Source organism: Rhinoderma darwinii, chromosome 12 (assembly GCF_050947455.1).
Source record: "Rhinoderma darwinii isolate aRhiDar2 chromosome 12, aRhiDar2.hap1, whole genome shotgun sequence".
Taxonomy (NCBI): Eukaryota; Metazoa; Chordata; class Amphibia; order Anura; family Rhinodermatidae; genus Rhinoderma; species Rhinoderma darwinii.
Window position 1 is genome coordinate 652,335 of NC_134698.1, and position 22,846 is coordinate 675,180.

The window sequence follows — 22,846 nt, forward strand, 5'->3', positions numbered from 1 at the left end:
CAATATATACATATACCACAGGTCACATACAATATATACATATACCACAGGTCACATACAATATATACATATACCACAGGTCACATACAATATATACATATACCACAGGTCACATACAGTATATACATATACCACAGGTCACATACAGTATATACATATACCACAGGTCACATACAGTATATACATATACCACAGGTCACACAGTATATACATATACCACAGGTCACATACACTATATACATATACCACAGGTCACATACAGTATATACATATACCACAGGTCACATACAGTATATACATATACCACAGGTCACATACAGTACATACATATACCACAGGTCACATACAGTATATAAATATACCACAGGTCATATACAGTATATACATATACCACAGGTCACATACAGTACATACATATACCACAGGTCACATACAGTATATACCACAGGTCACATACAGTATATACCACAGGTCACATACAGTATATACCACAGGTCACATACAGTATATACATATACCACAGGTCACATACAGCATATACATATACCACAGGTCACATACACTATATACATATACCACAGGTCACATACACTATATACCACAGGTCACATACACTATATACATATACCACAGGTCACATACACTATATACCACAGGTCACATACAGTATATACATATACCACAGGTCACATACAGTATATACATATACCACAGGTCACATACACTATATACATATACCACAGGTCACATACACTATATACCACAGGTCACATACAGTACATACATATACCACAGGTCACATACAGTATATACATATACCACAGGTCACACACTATATACATATACCACAGGTCACATACACTATATACCACAGGTCACATACAGTACATACATATACCACAGGTCACATACACTATATACATATACCACAGGTCACATACAGTACATACATATACCACAGGTCACATACAGTATATACATATACCACAGGTCATATACAGTATATACATATACCACAGGTCACATACAGTACATACATATACCACAGGTCACATACAGTATATACCACAGGTCACATACAGTATATACCACAGGTCACATACAGTATATACCACAGGTCACATACAGTATATACATATACCACAGGTCACATACAGTATATACATATACCACAGGTCACACACTATATACATATACCACAGGTCACATACAGTATATACATATACCACAGGTCACATACAGTATATACATATACCACAGGTCACATACAGTACATACATATACCACAGGTCACATACAGTATATAAATATACCACAGGTCACATACAATATATACATATACCACAGGTCACATACAGTACATACATATACCACAGGTCACATACAATATATACCACAGGTCACATACAGTATATACATATACCACAGGTCACATACAGTATATACATATACCACAGGTCACATACACTATATACATATACCACTAATGAGGACAGTGCTGAGGACTCACCAGGCTCGTGGATCATGTAGTGTACCCAGCCTTGGCTCTGCTGCACCCCCAGGTTCCTCCACTCCGTCTCTGACATCAGATGCGTCTTCGGTACCATCTTTGCAATGTCTTTTGGTAACATGACGTGGCTGCAAGAGACAGACGGGTCAGAGCTGGAGGGTAAGACATGGCATATCTCCGGGTGCCTGTGGATACGGGACGGGGGGGGTGTTATATCCAGGTAGCGGCGCTCTATTTGAACCCTCAGGCTGGATTCACACGACCAGGTTACGTCCGTAATGGACGGAACGTATTTCGGCCGGAAGACCCGGACCGAACACAGTGCAGGGAGCCGGACTCCTAGCATCATAGTGATGTACGACGCTAGGAGTCCCTGCCGGACAACTGTCCCGTACTGAAAACATGATTACACTACGGGACAGTTGTCCTGCAGCGAGGCAGGGACTCCTAGCGTCGTACATCACTATGATGCCCGGCTCCCTGCACTGTGTTCGGTCCGGGTCTTCCGGCCGGAATACGTTCCGTCCATTACGGACGTAACATGGTCGTGTGAATCCAGCCTTAAGGCTCGTCCACACAGCGGAACTTCTGCAGCAATTCTGTTTAAAAAAAGACGTCCCGCCGCAGAACGCACCACTTAATGCAGGTTTTACGGCAGAAAATGGTGCAGATTTTGCAGCGTTTTTCTCAGTGTTGGGGGATGGGGACGTCTCCTCTGAACGCAGCAATTCAGTCACTTTCCGCAGCAGGACGGACGTGGCGGTCTGAAGATTCCGCAGCGCAGGTCAATGTCTGCACTGAATATTTACGCAGCGCGCGGATGAGATTTGTTACCCCCTGTGCTGCTACTTTATTCTGCAGTGTGAATGAGCCCTTACGGCTGGTCATGAGAGCGCGGTAGATGCTGGAGCTCGCAGTATCCTACGAGGGTTGGACATCACGTGTTTTGGGTCACATGACGAGGAGGAGTTACTACAGTCCCTCGTCCGCATACATTTCCAGGGGCACGCGCTGCCGACAACGATAATAGTTTCGCCATTTAGAACGATCCAATCAGCTGATGATCCAGCGTTTGCGTGTTGATCGGCTGATCGTTGCCTTGGTTACACAGGACAATGATCAGGAACGAGGGTCCTGTGAACGCTCATGTCCCCTACAATTGGCCAGTGTAAGGGGCCCTTAGGCTTGCTGCAGATCTGCCTCAGGGTCCCGTCAGAACATAACCCGGTCTGACACCATAGCGTTCCGATAGCATCACTATTGATTTCAATGGCAACGCAAACTGAAAACTGTGGCTTCAGTCAGTTTCGTTCTGACGGGACCCTGAGGCAGATCTGCAGCAAGTAATTACGGACCACTTAACTGCTATTGACCAGTGACCTGCCCGTGTATTTGCGGGAAGGCGTCCGGGCCATAGAAAGCCTGCGCAAAACATAGCACATGTCCGATCTTCTGCTCTCTACGGCCCGCGCTCCCAGACTTTCTACAAGAGCACGGGCCGAAAACACGGGTGGCAGCGCATCTTGGTGTGTAAACAGGGCGACGCGCTGCCAGCATGAAAATGTACAGGGACGAGGGATCGGCGGGACGAGCGATGGTCCCCATACATAGCGCCGTGTGACCAGAGGAGGCGAGCGCCGCACAGCGAGCCGTCTTGTTGATCAGCGCTCGTTTACACGGCCCAGGACCTTAACCCCTTAGTGACCGGCCTATATTAAACCTTAATGACCAAGCTGGTTTTTTACGTTTTTTCCATCGTCGCTTTCCAACAGCTAGAACTCTTATTTTTGCGTCGACATCGCTGTATAAGGTCTGGTTTCTTGCAGGACAGGGTTTTTTTTAATAGCACCATTTTGGGGTACATTTATTGATGAACTTTGTGTTTTTTTTCCCATTACCCCCCCCAAAAGTGAAATAAATTTCACCACTTTTTTTGCGTCTTCGAGTTACTTTATTCAGCGGGTCGTTATGATTACGGAGTTACCAAATTTATATAGATTGTATGTTTTACCACTTTTTTTCCCCAAATTATTCGTGTCGCCATGAACGGTTTTATTTTTACGCTGACGCAGCTGTACGAGGGCTTGTTCTTTGCGAGACGACCTCGGTTTTATTTGTACCATTTTGCAATACTTGCGACTTATCATATTTTTTTGCAGGCAGGATGAACAGAAAACAGCAATTCTGGCAACGTTTATGCCGTTCATGTTAAATAACGGAACCGCTTTATAGGTGGGGACGTTGCGGACGCGGCGATACCAAATATGTGGAATGTTCCAATTTTTTTTCATATTAAAGTCTCTTATAAGGGAAAAAGTGGGGTTCAGATTTCTTTTTTTAATTTGGGATATTTATTTACCACTTTTTGATAACTTTATTTTTAGTCCCACTGAGGACGGCTCTTCTAACACTTCTGTATTATTGCCGGTCAGTGTAAACCATACAGGCACCTGCGAGGTCATGGCTCAGGCATCCACTACAGGCAGACCCGGGGGTCATACAAGCCATCGGCACCCTGTGATTGTAACTGCGAGGTCATGGCTCAGGCATCCACTACAGGCAGACCCGGGGGTCATACAAGCCATCAGCACCCTGTGATTGTAACTGCGAGGTCATGGCTCAGGCATCCACTACAGGCAGACCCGGGGGTCATACAAGCCATCGGCACCCTGTGATTGTAACTGCGAGGTCATGGCTCAGGCATCCACTACAGGCAGACCCGGGGGTCATACAAGCCATCGGCACCCTGTGATTGTAACTGCGAGGTCATGGCTCAGGCATCCACTACAGGCAGACCCGGGGGTCATACAAGCCATCAGCACCCTGTGATTGTAACTGCGAGGTCATGGCTCAGGCATCCACTACAGGCAGACCTGGGGGTCATACAAGCCATCGGCACCCTGTGATTGTAACTGCGAGGTCATGGCTCAGGCATCCACTACAGGCAGACCCGGGGGTCATACAAGCCATCGGCACCCTGTGATCGTAACTGCGAGGTCATGGCTCAGGCGTCCACTACAGGCAGACCCGGGGGTCATACAAGCCATCGGCACCCTGTGATCGTAACTGCGAGGTCATGGCTCAGGCATCCACTACAGGCAGACCCGGGGGTCATACAAGCCATCGGCACCCTGTGATTGTAACTGCGAGGTCATGGCTCAGGCATCCACTACAGGCAGACCCGGGGGTCATACAAGCCATCGGCACCCTGTGATTGTAACTGCGAGGTCATGGCTCAGGCATCCACTACAGGCAGACCCGGGGGTCATACAAGCCATCGGCACCCTGTGATTGTAACTGCGAGGTCATGGCTCAGGCATCCACTACAGGCAGACCCGGGGGTCATACAAGCCATCGGCACCCTGTGATTGTAACTGCGAGGTCATGGCTCAGGCATCCACTACAGGCAGACCCGGGGGTCATACAAGCCATCGGCACCCTGTGATTGTAACTGCGAGGTCATGGCTCAGGCATCCACTACAGGCAGACCCGGGGGTCATACAAGCCATCGGCACCCTGTGATTGTAACTGCGAGGTCATGGCTCAGGCATCCACTACAGGCAGACCTGGGGGTCATACAAGCCATCGGCACCCTGTGATTGTAACTGCGAGGTCATGGCTCAGGCATCCACTACAGGCAGACCCGGGGGTCATACAAGCCATCGGCACCCTGTGATTGTAACTGCGAGGTCATGGCTCAGGCGTCCACTACAGGCAGACCTGGGGGTCATACAAGCCATCGGCACCCTGTGATTGTAACTGCGAGGTCATGGCTCAGGCATCCACTACAGGCAGACCCGGGGGTCATACAAGCCATCAGCACCCTGTGATTGTAACTGCGAGGTCATGGCTCAGGCATCCACTACAGGCAGACCCAGGGGTCATACAAGCCATCAGCACCCTGTGATTGTAACTGCGAGGTCATGGCTCAGGCATCCACTACAGGCAGACCCGGGGGTCATACAAGCCATCAGCACCCTGTGATTGTAACTGCGAGGTCATGGCTCAGGCATCCACTACAGGCAGACCCGGGGGTCATACAAGCCATCGGCACCCTGTGATTGTAACTGCGAGGTCATGGCTCAGGCGTCCACTACAGGCAGACCCGGGGGTCATACAAGCCATCAGCACCCTGTGATTGTAACTGCGAGGTCATGGCTCAGGCATCCACTACAGGCAGACCCGGGGGTCATACAAGCCATCGGCACCCTGTGATTGTAACTGCGAGATCATGGCTCAGGCGTCCACTACAGGCAGACCTGGGGGTCATACAAGCCATCGGCACCCTGTGATTGTAACTGCGAGGTCATGGCTCAGGCATCCACTACAGGCAGACCCGGGGGTCATACAAGCCATCGGCACCCTGTGATTGTAACTGCGAGGTCATGGCTCAGGCATCCACTACAGGCAGACCCGGGGGTCATACAAGCCATCGGCACCCTGTGATTGTAACTGCGAGGTCATGGCTCAGGCATCCACTACAGGCAGACCCGGGGGTCATACAAGCCATCGGCACCCTGTGATTGTAACTGCGAGGTCATGGCTCAGGCATCCACTACAGGCAGACCCGGGGGTCATACAAGCCATCAGCACCCTGTGATTGTAACTGCGAGGTCATGGCTCAGGCATCCACTACAGGCAGACCCGGGGGTCATACAAGCCATCGGCACCCTGTGATTGTAACTGCGAGGTCATGGCTCAGGCATCCACTACAGGCAGACCCGGGGGTCATACAAGCCATCGGCACCCTGTGATTGTAACTGCGAGGTCATGGCTCAGGCATCCACTACAGGCAGACCCGGGGGTCATACAAGCCATCAGCACCCTGTGATTGTAACTGCGAGGTCATGGCTCAGGCATCCACTACAGGCAGACACGGGGGTCATACAAGCCATCAGCACCCTGTGATTGTAACTGCGAGGTCATGGCTCAGGCATCCACTACAGGCAGACCCGGGGGTCATACAAGCCATCGGCACCCTGTTGTAACTGCGAGGTCATGGCTCAGGCATCCACTACAGGCAGACCCGGGGGTCATACAAGCCATCAGCACCCTGTGATTGTAACTGCGAGGTCATGGCTCAGGCATCCACTACAGGCAGACCCGGGGGTCATACAAGCCATCAGCACCCTGTGATTGTAACTGCGAGGTCATGGCTCAGGCATCCACTACAGGCAGACCCGGGGGTCATACAAGCCATCGGCACCCTGTGATTGTAACTGCGAGGTGCTGATGGGGTGAGGGTGCACTGTCCCTCCAAAACCATTTGGGTGCAGCTCTCGCTATTGAGCGCTGCATCTAAGAGGTTAACGGGTGAGATTGATGTTGGAATTGATTCCGCCCGATAAGGCAGGCGCTCGGCTGTGTTTAGACCGCCCGGCCCAGGACACCCGTGCCAAGGTGGCGCTCTGGCATAAGTACCCGTAATGGCTGCCGTGAAAAGGCGTAATTGGTAGTCGCTAAGGGGTTAACAACTAGGAAAGAGCAGAGATTAAAAGTAGGAACAAGTCTAGCGGAATCTCACCCCAGGTAACGGTTATGAGTAAGGGGATAGTAAGGAGTAAGTGACCTGCTGACAGACCTGTGGACGTTAGACCCCGAGCACCCCTCCCCCGAGCCTTGTGCTGCTTTCTGATTGGTTTGACTGTTCAGGCCTCGCGCCGCTTCAGTTTCTCCTCCGGTGCCGTCTGGTTTATTAGATAATCGCTCCCCGACATTCATTTCTATGGGGCCCTGCGCACTTCTGTATACCGGAGCCGTGTAGCCGCCCCGTCAGAAGCAGGGCAGGGTCCACTCCTGGGGATCTGACAGAACGGTCTCGGCATTTTCATTCATTTGGTCGGTGAAGCAACGGACGCCATCTTTGTGTGGTCCGCGTTTCACAGATCCGTTAAATGTCACTTAGCTTTTTTCAACATTAAATACGACATCTAAAAAAATAAGCCGCACCTGTAGCCGCCCGCGCTGTAAGACGATGACTGAGGTTTTTTGTTCATTTAGCCCTTTAAAAAACCGCATACGTCTCAGGCTGGCAACAACTAGAACGTCAAGTCATCCTGCAGGGCCAAGACAGTGGAGAGACTGAGACCCGCAGAACCGGACACCTCAGACATGCGATAAGACCGCGTTCACACCGGCCGGCAGAAGTCAATGCATTACGTCACCAAAACAACGCCGAATAAGCCAATCACAAACCTCCACGTACATTCTACTCCCTGACAAAACCTGAACTGTAGGAAGTGCTGGAGAGCGAGCGTGGATTATCACCACAGCATATAAGAGGCCCGGACCCGCTACACACGGCAGGATACAACGTACGGACTGCAGGCGGAACCACGAGAGCCGCTGCTGTACGACAAGCGCCCCCTCCCCTGACACACACACACGGCTGCGGTTACCGGTACTCGTAGCACTCGTCGTCGTACTTGTCTGAGTAATAAATGTGTTTGGCGGACATCTTCTCCCTCAGCGACTGTTATACGCGCGCCTCTCGTTCAAACCTCAGCATTCTGCCCTGCTATTGGCCGCCGAAAACAGCCAATCACCACTGCAGCCAATCTCCAGCCCGCAGCTTAGAGGGCGGAGCCTTGTATCAGAACGAGGCCTGAGATTCAATCCGACCACAATGGCCGCCGCTCAGTCGCTCCTCCCCGTGACGCGCGGTGACGAAGGCTGGGCGGAGCCGGAAGCAGAAGAAAGTTCTGTGTTTGGAAAGAGTGAGACGGAAAGTTCTCTTATCAAAGACTCCGAACCTGTGACTCTCCTCCCGCCCTGCCCCGCTTCATGCTGCCCCGGTGAGTACTCTGCCCGGCCGGGGAAAATGTGTAGTCCATCAATTAACCCCTAAACGATGTGGGAGGACCCGACAACAACCCCCCTCCTCTCCTGTCACTGACCCCCCCCCCTCCTCTCCTGTCACTGACCCCCCCCCCTCCTCTCCTGTCACTGACCCCCCCCCCTCCTCTCCTGTCACTGACCCCCCCCCTCCTCTCCTGTCACTGACCCCCCCCCTCCTCTCCTGTCACTGACCCCCCCTCCTCTCCTGTCACTGACCCCCCCCTCCTCTCCTGTCACTGACCCCCCCCTCCTCTCCTGTCACTGACCCCCCCCCTCCTCTCCTGTCACTGACCCCCCCCTCCTCTCCTGTCACTGACCCCCCCCTCCTCTCCTGTCACTGACCCCCCCCTCCTCTCCTGTCACTGACCCCCCCCTCCTCTCCTGTCACTGACCCCCCCCTCCTCTCCTGTCACTGACCCCCCCTCCTCTCCTGTCACTGACCCCCCCCCCTCCTCTCCTGTCACTCTGTCACTGACCCCCCCCTCCTCTCCTGTCACTGACCCCCCCCTCCTCTCCTGTCACTGACCCCCCCTCCTCTCCTGTCACTGACCCCCCCCCCCCTCCTCTCCTGTCACTCTGTCACTGACCCCCCCCTCCTCTCCTGTCACTGACCCCCCCCTCCTCCTCCTGTCACTGACCCCCCCTCCTCCTCCTCCTGTCACTGACCCCCCCCCTCCTCCTCCTGTCACTGACCCCCCCCCTCCTCCTCCTGTCACTGACCCCCCCCTCCTCCTCCTGTCACTGACCCCCCCCCTCCTCCTCCTTTCACTGACCCCCCCCTCCTCCTCCTGTCACTGACCCCCCCCTCCTCCTCCTGTCACTGACCCCCCCCTCCTCCTCCTGTCACTGACCCCCCCTCCTCCTCCTGTCACTGACCCCCCCCTCCTCCTCCTGTCACTGACCCCCCCCTCCTCCTCCTGTCACTGACCCCCCCCTCCTCCTCCTGTCACTGACCCCCCCCTCCTCCTCCTGTCACTGACCCCCCCCTCCTCCTCCTGTCACTGACCCCCCCCTCCTCCTCCTGTCACTGACCCCCCCTCCTCCTCCTGTCACTGACCCCCCCTCCTCCTCCTGTCACTGACCCCCCCCTCCTCCTCCTGTCACTGACCCCCCCCTCCTCCTCCTGTCACTGACCCCCCCCCCCTCCTCCTCCTATCACTGACCCCCCCCCTCCTCCTCCTGTCACTGACCCCCCCCCTCCTCCTCCTGTCACTGACCCCCCCTCCTCCTCCTCCTGTCACTGACCCCCCCTCCTCTCCTGTCACTGACCCCCCCTCCTGTCACTGACCCCCCCCCCTCCCCTCCTCTCCTGTCACTGACCCCCCCCCTCCTCTCCTGTCACTGACCCCCCCCCCTCCTCTCCTGTCACTGACCCCCCCTCCTCTCCTGTCACTGACCCCCCCTCCTCTCCTGTCACTGACCCCCCCCCTCCTCTCCTGTCACTGACCCCCCCCTCCTCTCCTGTCACTGACCCCCCCCTCCTCTCCTGTCACTGACCCCCCCCTCCTCTCCTGTCACTGACCCCCCCCCTCCTCTCCTGTCACTGACCCCCCCCCTCCTCTCCTGTCACTGACCCCCCCCCTCCTCTCCTGTCACTGACCCCCCCTCCTCTCCTGTCACTGACCCCCCCCTCCTCTCCTGTCACTGACCCCCCCTCCTCTCCTGTCACTGACCCCCCCTCCTCTCCTGTCACTGACCCCCCCCTCCTCTCCTGTCACTGACCCCCCCCTCCTCTCCTGTCACTGACCCCCCCCTCCTCTCCTGTCACTGACCCCCCCCTCCTCTCCTGTCACTGACCCCCCCCTCCTCTCCTGTCACTGACCCCCCCCTCCTCTCCTGTCACTGACCCCCCCCCTCCTCTCCTGTCACTGACCCCCCCCTCCTCTCCTGTCACTGACCCCCCTCCTCTCCTGTCACTCTGTCACTGACCCCCCCCTCCTCTCCTGTCACTGACCCCCCCCTCCTCTCCTGTCACTGACCCCCCCCTCCTCTCCTGTCACTGACCCCCCCCTCCTCTCCTGTCACTGACCCCCCCCCTCCTCTCCTGTCACTGACCCCCCCCCTCCTCTCCTGTCACTGACCCCCCCCTCCTCCTCCTGTCACTGACCCCCCCTCCTCCTGTCACTGACCCCCCCCTCCTCCTCCTGTCACTGACCCCCCCCTCCTCCTCCTGTCACTGACCCCCCCCTCCTCCTCCTGTCACTGACCCCCCCCTCCTCCTCCTGTCACTGACCCCCCCCTCCTCCTCCTGTCACTGACCCCCCCTCCTCCTCCTGTCACTGACCCCCCCCTCCTCCTCCTGTCACTGACCCCCCCCTCCTCCTCCTGTCACTGACCCCCCCCTCCTCCTCCTGTCACTGACCCCCCCCTCCTCCTCCTGTCACTGACCCCCCCTCCTCCTCCTGTCACTGACCCCCCCCTCCTCCTCCTGTCACTGACCCCCCCCTCCTCCTCCTGTCACTGACCCCCCCCTCCTCCTGTCACTGACCCCCCCCTCCTCCTCCTGTCACTGACCCCCCCCTCCTCCTCCTGTCACTGACCCCCCCCCCCTCCTCCTCCTGTCACTGACCCCCCCCCCCTCCTCCTCCTGTCACTGACCCCCCCTCCTCCTCCTCCTGTCACTGACCCCCCCTCCTCCTCCTCCTGTCACTGACCCCCCCTCCTCCTCCTCCTGTCACTGACCCCCCTCCTCCTCCTCCTGTCACTGACCCCCCCTCCTCCTCCTCCTGTCACTGACCCCCCCTCCTCTCCTGTCACTGACCCCCCCCTCCCCTCCTCCTCCTGTCACTGACCCCCCTCCTCTCCTGTCACTGACCCCCCTCCTCTCCTGTCACTGACCCCCCTCCTCTCCTGTCACTGACCCCCCTCCTCTCCTGTCACTGACCCCCCTCCTCTCCTGTCACTGACCCCCCCTCCTCTCCTGTCACTGACCCCCCCTCCTCTCCTGTCACTGACCCCCCCTCCTCTCCTGTCACTGACCCCCCCTCCTCTCCTGTCACTGACCCCCCCTCCTCTCCTGTCACTGACCCCCCCTCCTCTCCTGTCACTGACCCCCCCTCCTCTCCTGTCACTGACCCCCCCTCCTCTCCTGTCACTGACCCCCCCTCCTCTCCTGTCACTGACCCCCCCTCCTCTCCTGTCACTGACCCCCCCCTCCTCTCCTGTCACTGACCCCCCCCTCCTCTCCTGTCACTGACCCCCCCCTCCTCTCCTGTCACTGACCCCCCCCTCCTCTCCTGTCACTGACCCCCCCCTCCTCTCCTGTCACTGACCCCCCCCTCCTCTCCTGTCACTGACCCCCCCCTCCTCTCCTGTCACTGACCCCCCCCTCCTCTCCTGTCACTGACCCCCCCCTCCTCTCCTGTCACTGACCCCCCCCTCCTCTCCTGTCACTGACCCCCCCCTCCTCTCCTGTCACTGACCCCCCCCTCCTCTCCTGTCACTGACCCCCCCCTCCTCTCCTGTCACTGACCCCCCCCTCCTCTCCTGTCACTGACCCCCCCTCCTCTCCTGTCACTGACCCCCCCTCCTCTCCTGTCACTGACCCCCCCTCCTCTCCTGTCACTGACCCCCCCCTCCTCTCCTGTCACTGACCCCCCCCTCCTCTCCTGTCACTGACCCCCCCCTCCTCTCCTGTCACTGACCCCCCCCTCCTCTCCTGTCACTGACCCCCCCCTCCTCTCCTGTCACTGACCCCCCCCTCCTCTCCTGTCACTGACCCCCCCCTCCTCTCCTGTCACTGACCCCCCCCTCCTCTCCTGTCACTGACCCCCCCCTCCTCTCCTGTCACTGACCCCCCCCTCCTCTCCTGTCACTGACCCCCCCCCTCCTCTCCTGTCACTGACCCCCCCCCTCCTCTCCTGTCACTGACCCCCCCCTCCTCTCCTGTCACTGACCCCCCCCTCCTCTCCTGTCACTGACCCCCCCCTCCTCTCCTGTCACTGACCCCCCCCTCCTCTCCTGTCACTGACCCCCCCCTCCTCTCCTGTCACTGACCCCCCCCCTCCTCTCCTGTCACTGACCCCCCCCCTCCTCTCCTGTCACTGACCCCCCCCCTCCTCTCCTGTCACTGACCCCCCCCCCTCCTCTCCTGTCACTGACCCCCCCCCCCTCCTCTCCTGTCACTGACCCCCCCCCCCTCCTCTCCTGTCACTGACCTCCCCCCCTCCTCTCCTGTCACTCTGTCACTGACCCCCCCTCCTCTCCTGTCACTGACCCCCCCCCCTCCTCTCCTGTCACTGACCCCCCCCCCTCCTCTCCTGTCACTGACCCCCCCCCTCCTCTCCTGTCACTGACCCCCCCTCCTCTCCTGTCACTGACCACCCCCCTCCTCTCCTGTCACTGACCACCCCCCTCCTCTCCTGTCACTGACCACCCCCCTCCTCTCCTGTCACTGACCACCCCCCTCCTCTCCTGTCACTGACCACCCCCCTCCTCTCCTGTCACTGACCACCCCCCTCCTCTCCTGTCACTGACCACCCCCCTCCTCTCCTGTCACTGACCACCCCCCTCCTCTCCTGTCACTGACCACCCCCCTCCTCTCCTGTCACTGACCACCCCCCTCCTCTCCTGTCACTGACCACCCCCCTCCTCTCCTGTCACTGACCACCGCCCTCCTCTCCTGTCACTGACCACCCCCCTCCTCTCCTGTCACTGACCACCCCCCTCCTCTCCTGTCACTGACCACCCCCCTCCTCTCCTGTCACTGACCACCCCCCTCCTCTCCTGTCACTGACCACCCCCCTCCTCTCCTGTCACTGACCACCCCCCTCCTCTCCTGTCACTGACCCCCCCCCCTCCTCTCCTGTCACTCTGTCACTGACCCCCCCTCCTCTCCTGTCACTGACCCCCCCCCCCTCCTCTCCTGTCACTGACCCCCCCCCCCCTCCTCTCCTGTCACTGACCCCCCCTCCTCTCCTGTCACTGACCCCCCCTCCTCTCCTGTCACTGACCCCCCCTCCTCTCCTGTCACTGACCACCCCCCTCCTCTCCTGTCACTGACCACCCCCCTCCTCTCCTGTCACTGACCACCCCCCTCCTCTCCTGTCACTGACCACCCCCCTCCTCTCCTGTCACTGACCACCCCCCTCCTCTCCTGTCACTGACCACCTCCCTCCTCTCCTGTCACTGACCACCCCCCTCCTCTCCTGTCACTGACCACCCCCCTCCTCTCCTGTCACTGACCCCCCCCCTCCTCTCCTGTCACTGACCCCCCCCCTCCTCTCCTGTCACTGACCCCCCCCCCTCCTCTCCTGTCACTGACCCCCCCTTCTCTCCTGTCACTGACCCCCCCCCCTCCTCTCCTGTCACTGACCCCCCCCCTCCTCTCCTGTCACTGACCCCCCCCCTCCTCTCCTGTCACTGACCCCCCCCTCCTCTCCTGTCACTGACCCCCCCTCCTCTCCTGTCACTGACCCCCCCCTCCTCTCCTGTCACTGACCCCCCCCCTCCTCTCCTGTCACTGACCCCCCCCCTCCTCTCCTGTCACTGACCCCCCCCCCTCCTCTCCTGTCACTGACCCCCCCCCTCCTCTCCTGTCACTGACCCCCCCCCTCCTCTCCTGTCACTGACCCCCCCCCTCCTCTCCTGTCACTGACCCCCCCCCTCCTCTCCTGTCACTGACCCCCCCCCTCCTCTCCTGTCACTGACCCCCCCCCTCCTCTCCTGTCACTGACCCCCCCCCTCCTCTCCTGTCACTGACCCCCCCCTCCTCTCCTGTCACTGACCCCCCCCCTCCTCTCCTGTCACTGACCCCCCCCCCTCCTCTCCTGTCACTGACCCCCCCCCCTCCTCTCCTGTCACTGACCCCCCCCCTCCTCTCCTGTCACTGACCCCCCCCCTCCTCTCCTGTCACTGACCCCCCCCCTCCTCTCCTGTCACTGACCCCCCCCCCTCCTCTCCTGTCACTGACCCCCCCCCCTCCTCTCCTGTCACTGACCCCCCCCCCCTCCTCTCCTGTCACTGACCCCCCCCCCTCCTCTCCTGTCACTGACCCCCCCCTCCTCTCCTGTCACTGACCCCCCCCTCCTCTCCTGTCACTGACCCCCCCCTCCTCTCCTGTCACTGACCCCCCCCTCCTCTCCTGTCACTGACCCCCCCCCCTCCTCTCCTGTCACTGACCCCCCCCCTCCTCTCCTGTCACTGACCCCCCCCTCCTCCTCCTCTCCTGTCACTGACCCCCCCCCCTCCTCCTCCTCTCCTGTCACTGACCCCCCCTCCTCCTCCTGTCACTGACCCCCCTCCTCTCCTGTCACTGACCCCCCCCTCCTCTCTTGTCACTGACCCCCCCTCCTCCTCCTGTCACTGAACCCCCCCCCCCTCCTCCTCCTCCTGTCACTGACCACTTACCCTCCTCCTCTCCTGTCACTGACCCCCCCCCCCATTTCAGTTTTTTTCGTCGGGGTGTTATCCGTTGTTATAACTGGCAGCCCCTGACACATTCATTTCTATGGGGCCGTGCGCACTACTGTTGTTTTTAACTGAACCGTGCGGCCGTTCCGTCAACAATAGTGCAAGGTCTACTCCTGTGTGTTTTTGACAGTCTCGGCCTTTGCATTGATTTGGTCCGTGAAACAACGGGCTGTACACGGAAGCCATCCGTGCGCGGTCTGTGATTCACGGAGCCGTCATTAGCGGCCGCTCCGCGGGACACGGAAGTGCATGAGGCCTTAGACCTGCATACAGTGCTGGGGTCGTCGTCCTCTGCAGCCATGTTTTGTTTAATCTGATTCTTTTTTATGAGGTTTGGCAAATGTGGGATAGAAGTTTTTTCTCACTGTTCCCACTTGTTCCGAAACGTCATTTCCCCAGCGTGTGTGAGGGAGGGCTGAGGGTGTCCAGTCTTGTGTACAGTGTAATAACCCATCAGCTGTGTTAGCAGGACAGGTCTGTATTGAGACACAAGTAATATGCCAGCTGTATACTGTACTCAGACTCTTCAGTCCAAACATCTCACCAATTATATCCGTTACTGGAGCACAACTCTAATTTCCTAATAAATCACCTTATAACTGACACCAGTAATACTGATAGTGGATGTCAGCAATGTTACAGTTTTATCTGTAGTGTTACAGGCGGTGGTAGAGGTGTAGATGTCTGTAGCGTTACAGGCGGTGGTAGAGGTGTAGATATCTGTAGTGTTACAGGCGGTGGTTGAGGTGTAGATATCTGTAGTGTTACAGGCGGTGGTAGAGGTGTAGATGTCTGTAGTGTTACAGGTGGTGGTAGAGGTGTAGATGTCTGTAGTGTTACAGGCGGTGGTAGAGGTGTAGATGTCTGTAGTGTTACAGGCGGTGGTAGAGGTGTAGGTGTAGTGTTACAGGCGGTGGTAGAGGTGTAGGTGTAGTGTTACAGGCGGTGGTAGAGGTGTAGGTGTAGTGTTACAGGCGGTGGTAGAGCTGTAGATGTCTGTAGTGTTACAGGCGGCGGTAGAGGTGTAGGTGTAGTGTTACAGGCGGCGGTAGAGGTGTAGGTGTAGTGTTACAGGCGGCGGTAGAGGTGTAGGTGTAGTGTTACAGGCGGCGGTAGAGGTGTAGGTGTAGTGTTACAGGTGGTGGTAGAGGTGTAGATATCTGTAGTGTTACAGGCGGTGGTGTAGATATAGTGTTACAGGCGGTGGTAGAGGTGTAGATGTCTGTAGTGTTACAGGTGGTAGAGGTGTAGATGTAGTGTTACAGGCGGTGGTAGATGTGCAGATATCTGTAGTGTTACAGGTGGTAGAGGTGTAGATGTAGGGTTACAGGCGGTGGTAGAGGTGTAGATGTAGTGTTACAGGCGGTGGTAGATGTGTAGATATCTGGAGTGTTACAGGCGGTGGTAGAGGTGTAGATATCTGGAGTGTTACAGGCGGTGGTAGAGGTGTAGTGTTATAGGTGGTGGTAGAGGTGTAGATATCTGTAGTGTTACAGGTGGTGGTAGAGGTGTAGATATCTGTAGTGTTACAGGCGGTGGTAGAGGTGTAGATGTAGTGTTACAGGCGGTGGTAGAGGTGTAGATGTAGTGTTACAGGCGGTGGTAGAGGTGTAGATGTAGTGTTACAGGCGATAGTAGAGGTGTAGATATCTGTAGTGTTACAGGCGGTGGTAGAGGTGTAGAGATCTGTAGTGTTACAGGCGGTGGTAGAGGTGTAGATGTCTGTAGTGTTACAGGCGGTGGTAGATGTAGTGTTACAGGCGGTGGTAGAGGTGTAGAGGTAGTGTTACAGGCGGTGGTAGAGGTGTAGATGTAGCGTTACAGGCGGTGGTAGAGGTGTAGAGGTAGCGTTACAGGCGGTGGTAGAGGTGTAGATATCTGTAGTGTTACAGGCGGTGGTTGAGGTGTAGATGTCTGTAGTGTTACAGGCGGTGGTAGAGGTGTAGATGTCTGTAGTGTTACAGGCGGTGGTAGAGGTGTAGATGTCTGTAGTGTTACAGGCGGTGGTAGAGGTGTAGATGTCTGTAGTGTTACAGGCGGTGGTAGAGGTGTAGATGTCTGTAGTGTTACAGGCGGTGGTAGAGGTGTAGGTGTAGTGTTACAGGCGGTGGTAGAGGTGCAGGTGTAGTGTTACAGGCGGTGGTAGAGGTGTAGGTGTAGTGTTACAGGCGGTGGTAGAGGTGTAGGTGTAGTGTTACAGGCGGTGGTAGAGCTGTAGATGTCTGTAGTGTTACAGGCGGTGGTAGAGGTGTAGGTGTAGTGTTACAGGCGGCGGTAGAGGTGTAGGTGTAGTGTTACAGGCGGCGGTAGAGGTGTAGGTGTAGTGTTACAGGTGGTGGTAGAGGTGTAGATATCTGTAGTGTTACAGGCGGTGGTGTAGATGTAGTGTTACAGGCGGTGGTAGAGGTGTAGATGTCTGTAGTGTTACAGGCGGTGGTAGAGGTGTAGATATCTGTAGTGTTACAGGTGGTAGAGGTGTAGATGTAGTGTTACAGGCGGTGGTAGATGTGCAGATATCTGAGTGTTACAGGTGGTAGAGGTGTAGATGTAGGGTTACAGGCGGTGGTAGAGGTGTAGATGTAGTGTTACAGGCGGTGGTAGATGTGTAGATATCTGTAGTGTTACAGGCGGTGGTAGAGGTGTAGATGTCTGTAGTGTTACAGGCGGTGGTAGAGGTGTAGTGTTACAGGTGGTGGTAGAGGTGTAGATATCTGTAGTGTTACAGGTGGTGGTAGAGGTGTAGATATCTGTAGTGTTACAGGTGGTGGTAGAGGTGTAGATATCTGTAGTGTTACAGGCGGTGGTAGCGGTGTAGATGTAGTGTTACAGGCGGTGGTAGAGGTGTAGATATCTGTAGTGTTACAGGCGGTGGTAGAGGTGTAGGTGTAGTGTTACAGGCGGTGGTAGAGGTGTAGGTGTAGTGTTACAGGCGGTGGTAGAGGTGTAGGTGTAGTGTTACAGGCGGTGGTAGAGGTGTAGATGTCTGTAGTGTTACAGGCGGTGGTAGATGTGCAGATATCTGAGTGTTACAGGTGGTAGAGGTGTAGATGTAGGGTTACAGGCGGTGGTAGAGGTGTAGATGTAGTGTTACAGGCGGTGGTAGATGTGTAGATATCTGTAGTGTTACAGGCGGTGGTAGAGGTGTAGATGTCTGTAGTGTTACAGGCGGTGGTAGAGGTGTAGTGTTACAGGTGGTGGTAGAGGTGTAGATATCTGTAGTGTTACAGGTGGTGGTAGAGGTGTAGATATCTGTAGTGTTACAGGTGGTGGTAGAGGTGTAGATATCTGTAGTGTTACAGGCGGTGGTAGCGGTGTAGATGTAGTGTTACAGGCGGTGGTGTAGGTGTAGATATCTGTAGTGTTACAGGCGGTGGTAGCGGTGTAGATGTAGTGTTACAGGCGGTGGTAGAGGTGTAGATATCTGTAGTGTTACAGGCGGTGGTAGAGGTGTAGATATCTGTAGTGTTACAGGCGGTGGTAGAGGTGTAGATGTCTGTAGTGTTACAGGCGGTGGTAGATGTAGTGTTACAGGCGGTGGTAGAGGTGTAGAGGTAGTGTTACAGGCGGTGGTAGAGGTGTAGATGTAGCGTTACAGGCGGTGGTAGAGGTGTAGATGTAGCGTTACAGGCGGTGGTAGAGGTGTAGTGTTACAGGCGGTGGTAGAGGTTTAGAGGTAGTGTTACAGGCGGTGGTAGAGGTGTAGATGTAGCGTTACAGGCGGTGGTAGAGGTGTAGATGTAGCGTTACAGGCAGTGGTAGAGGTGTAGATGTAGCGTTACAGGCGGTGGTAGAGGTGTAGTGTTACAGGCGGTGGTAGAGGTTTAGAGGTAGTGTTACAGGCGGTGGTAGAGGTTTAGAGGTAGCGTTACAGGCGGTGGTAGAGGTGTAGATGTAGCGTTACAGGCGGTGGTAGAGGTGTAGATGTAGTGTTACAGGCGGTGGTAGAGGTGTAGGTGTAGTGTTACAGGCGGGGGTAGAGGTGTAGATATCTGTAGTGTTACAGGCGGTGGTAGAGGTGTAGATATCTGTAGTGTTACAGGCGGTGGTAGAGGTGTAGATGTCTGTAGTGTTACAGGCGGTGGTAGATGTAGTGTTACAGGCGGTCGTAGAGGTGTAGAGGTAGTGTTACAGGCGGTGGTAGAGGTGTAGATGTAGCGTTACAGGCGGTGGTAGAGGTGTAGATGTAGCGTTACAGGCGGTGGTAGAGGTGTAGTGTTACAGGCGGTGGTAGAGGTTTAGAGGTAGTGTTACAGGCGGTGGTAGAGGTGTAGATGTAGCGTTACAGGCGGTGGTAGAGGTGTAGATGTAGCGTTACAGGCGGTGGTAGAGGTGTAGATGTAGCGTTACAGGCGGTGGTAGAGGTGTAGTGTTACAGGCGGTGGTAGAGGTTTAGAGGTAGTGTTAGAGGCGGTGGTAGAGGTTTAGAGGTAGCGTTACAGGCGGTGGTAGAGGTGTAGATGTAGCGTTACAGGCGGTGGTAGAGGTGTAGATGTAGTGTTACAGGCGGTGGTAGAGGTGTAGGTGTAGTGTTACAGGCGGTGGTAGAGGTGTAGATATCTGTAGTGTTACAGGCGGTGGTAGAGGTGTAGATGTCTGTAGTGTTACAAGTGGTGGTAGAGCCGTAGATATCTGTAGTGTTACAGGCGGTGGTAGAGGTGTAGGTGTAGTGTTACAGGCGGTGGTAGAGGTGTAGATATCTGTTGTGTTACAGGCGGTGGTAGAGGTGTAGATGTCTGTAGTGTTACAAGTGGTGGTAGAGCTGTAGATGTCTGTAGTGTTACAGGCGGTGGTAGAGGTGTAGATATCTGTAGTGTTACAGGCGGTGGTAGAGGTGTTGTGTTACAGGCGGTGGTAGAGGTGTAGATATCTGTAGTGTTACAGGCGGTGGTAGAGGTGTAGTGTTACAGGCGGTGGTAGAGGTGTAGGTGTAGTGTTACAGGCGGTGGTAGAGGTGTAGTGTTACAGGCGGTGGTAGAGGTGTAGGTGTAGTGTTACAGGCGGTTGTAGAGGTGTAGATGTCTGTAGTGTTATAGGCGGTGGTAGAGGTGTAGATATCTGTAGTGTTACAGGCGGTGGTAGAGGTGTAGATATCTGTAGTGTTACAGGCGGTGGTAGAGGTGTAGATATCTGTAGTGTTACAGGCGGTAGAGGTGTAGATATCTGTAGTGTTACAGGCGGTGGTAGAGGTGTAGATATCTGTAGTGTTACAGGCGGTGGTAGAGGTGTAGATGTCTGTAGCGTTACAGGCGGTGGTAGAGGTGTAGATGTCTGTAGCGTTACAGTCGGTGGTAGAGGTGTAGATATCTGTAGTGTTACAGGCGGTGGTAGAGGTGTAGATGTCTGTAGTGTTACAGGCGGTGGTAGAGGTGTAGATGTCTGTAGTGTTACAGGCGGTGGTAGAGGTGTAGATATCTGTAGTGTTACAGGCGGTGGTAGAGGTGTAGGTGTAGTGTTACAGGCGGTGGTAGTGGTGTAGATATCTGTAGTGTTACAGGCGGTGGTAGAGGTGTAGTGTTACAGGCGGTGGTAGAGGTGTAGATATCTGTAGTGTTACAGGCGGTGGTAGAGGTGTAGATATCTGTAGTGTTACAGGCGGTGGTAGAGGTGTAGGTGTAGTGTTACAGGCGGTGGTAGAGGTGTAGATATCTGTAGTGTTACAGGCGGTGGTAGAGGTGTAGGTGTAGTGTTACAGGCGGTGGTAGAGGTGTAGGTGTAGTGTTACAGGCGGTGGTAGAGGTGTAGGTGTAGTGTTACAGGCGGTGGTAGAGGTGTAGATATCTGTAGTGTTACAGGCGGTGGTAGAGGTGTAGATGTCTGTAGTGTTACAAGTGGTGGTAGAGCTGTAGATGTCTGTAGTGTTACAGGCGATGGTAGAGGTGTAGATATCTGTAGTGTTACAGGCGGTGGTAGAGGTGTAGATATCTGTAGTGTTACAGGCGGTGGTAGAGGTGTAGATATCTGTAGTGTTACAGGCGGTGGTAGAGGTGTAGATATCTGTAGTGTTACAGGCGGTGGTAGAGGTGTAGATATCTGTAGTGTTACAGGCGGTGGTAGAGGTGTAGGTGTAGTGTTACAGGCGGTGGTAGAGGTGTAGATATCTGTAGTGTTACAGGCGGTGGTAGAGGTGTAGTGTTACAGGCGGTGGTAGAGGTGTAGATATCTGTAGTGTTACAGGCGGTGGTAGAGGTGTAGATATCTGTAGTGTTACAGGCGGTGGTAGAGGTGTAGATATCTGTAGTGTTACAGGCGGTGGTAGAGGTGTAGGTGTAGTGTTACAGGCGGTGGTAGAGGTGTAGATGTCTGTAGTGTTACAGGCGGTGGTAGAGGTGTAGATATCTGTAGTGTTACAGGCGGTGGTAGAGGTGTAGATATCTGTAGTGTTACAGGCGGTGGTAGAGGTGTAGGTGTAGTGTTACAGGCGGTGGTAGAGGTGTAGATGTCTGTAGTGTTACAGGCGGTGGTAGAGGTGTAGATGTCTGTAGTGTTACAGGCGGTGGTAGAGGTGTAGATGTCTGTAGTGTTACAGGCGGTGGTAGAGGTGTAGATGTAGTGTTACAGGCGGTGGTAGAGGTGTAGATGTCTGTAGTGTTACAGGCGGTGGTAGAGGTGTAGATGTCTGTAGTGTTACAGGCGGTGGTAGAGGTGTAGATATCTGTAGTGTTACAGGCGGTGGTAGAGGTGTAGGTGTAGTGTTACAGGCGGTGGTAGAGGTGTAGATGTCTGTAGTGTTACAGGCGGTGGTAGATAGTAGTATACAGCAGGTATCAGTGTAGCTGTATTGTGTGTTTAGTACAGGCGTGTTTTCTATGTGAGGGGTTTAGTTTCTCTCTTGCGCGGGGCAGGTATGGTGTAATGAGGGAGGCTCCAGTCGACACCCGTCATGACATTCCCTATGTGTCCGGGCCCGTTGTTTGGATGGGGGGGCTGTTATCAGGAGAGGCAGGAAGTGGGATTAGTGTGTGGAGACAGGAGGGTGAGCGCGGGGTCCTGTGGGCTGCTCATGATTCACACCTGGTACACAACAAGGGCAGTTATCGGCCACTTATCTCTGCCCCCCCCCCCCCCCCACGGACGCCACTTTAACCCCTTCTTGTCACTGACGCAGGTAGCTGAAGACCAGACTGGAGTGAGTCGCTGAAATGGAGTATGTGGTAAGCGCAGGTCCCACGTCTTGTCCTGGTGTCAGTCGGTGGTGGTCTCTGTGCGGTGATTTTGGTGGTGGGCTTCTGGTGATGAGTACAAGGCTCTTTCCCTTATATTGGGGGGTGGGCGGAGGATGTGCGCCCCATGCTACAGGTGTTCGGTTGCTTATTATCCTGCCCCAGAGATCTGAGGATTTCTTATATTTCGCTCAAGGCGTTCTAGATGCATCGGGGCGAAAAGGAAAGATACCCCAAATCCTGTAATCGCAATCTCTCAGGATGAAGTCGTGTGCCATGCCCGGGTCTATCTGCTCAGCCTGGCGCACAACTACAAGTCCCAGCTGATGCCTCACCCACCGGGCACTACATGTATTATCTTGTTTTGCAAGGGTTACTGGGACTTGTAGTTGTAGCAGTGGAGTATCCCCCAGAGCAGCGCTCATAGTGTTTGATATGTGACATCTGATGGTCTCGGATGTGTAGATGAGCTGGGGTGAGTTTGGGGTGATCGTGATGTAAATGCCCCCGGCCGGCTCTGCTGTACCAGGGCTCCGCTATATCCACATATAATCTAATCAGCACCATGTACAGGGGTCCGGGCGTCTGTCCACTCGTTCTCGGCCCCTCTCCTGGACATAGAAAGCTATGTTGATTGCAGATGTGCCTCCTTCTACAAACAGGAAAGTGTGGGGGGGGGGGGGGATGTAGGGCTGGTCACCGGCAGAGCCGGGGTTAAGAAGCCGCCCCATAAACCTCCTGGTTTCCGGAGTGCGGTTTCCAGTCCTGATGTGGGGGAAGACAGAAGGACTGCAGGAAGCCGAGTCCCAAGAGGGGACCTAATAAAACAGCCTGGCGGAAAACAGCAGCGGGCGGGGGATGAGCACTGAGGAGGGTGGCAGGGAGGTATGAAGCCGCTCTCATACTGATCCCGAGATATCCCATACCT

The 22,846-nt window shown here is 55.5% G+C and overlaps 1 protein-coding gene across 2 annotated transcripts in view; it reads right to left on the reverse strand.

Annotated features, from left to right (window-relative positions):
* Positions 1-8,091, reverse strand: part of CKS1B (CDC28 protein kinase regulatory subunit 1B) — a 31,039-nt gene extending 22,948 nt beyond the window's left edge. Inside the window, exons 1-2 of one of the 2 annotated variants that reach the window (XM_075843427.1) lie at positions 7,909-8,091; positions 1,511-1,638 (exon numbers count right to left, since the gene is read on the reverse strand). In XM_075843427.1, coding sequence (XP_075699542.1) covers positions 1,511-1,638; positions 7,909-7,967 — 187 coding nt within the window. In that variant the 5' untranslated portion in view covers positions 7,968-8,091. Of the gene's footprint in view, positions 1-1,510; positions 1,639-7,459; positions 7,573-7,908 lie in introns of those variants that run through there. The other variant, XM_075843428.1, reaches the window with a different exon arrangement.
* Between the last annotated feature and the right edge of the window lie 14,755 nt (positions 8,092-22,846).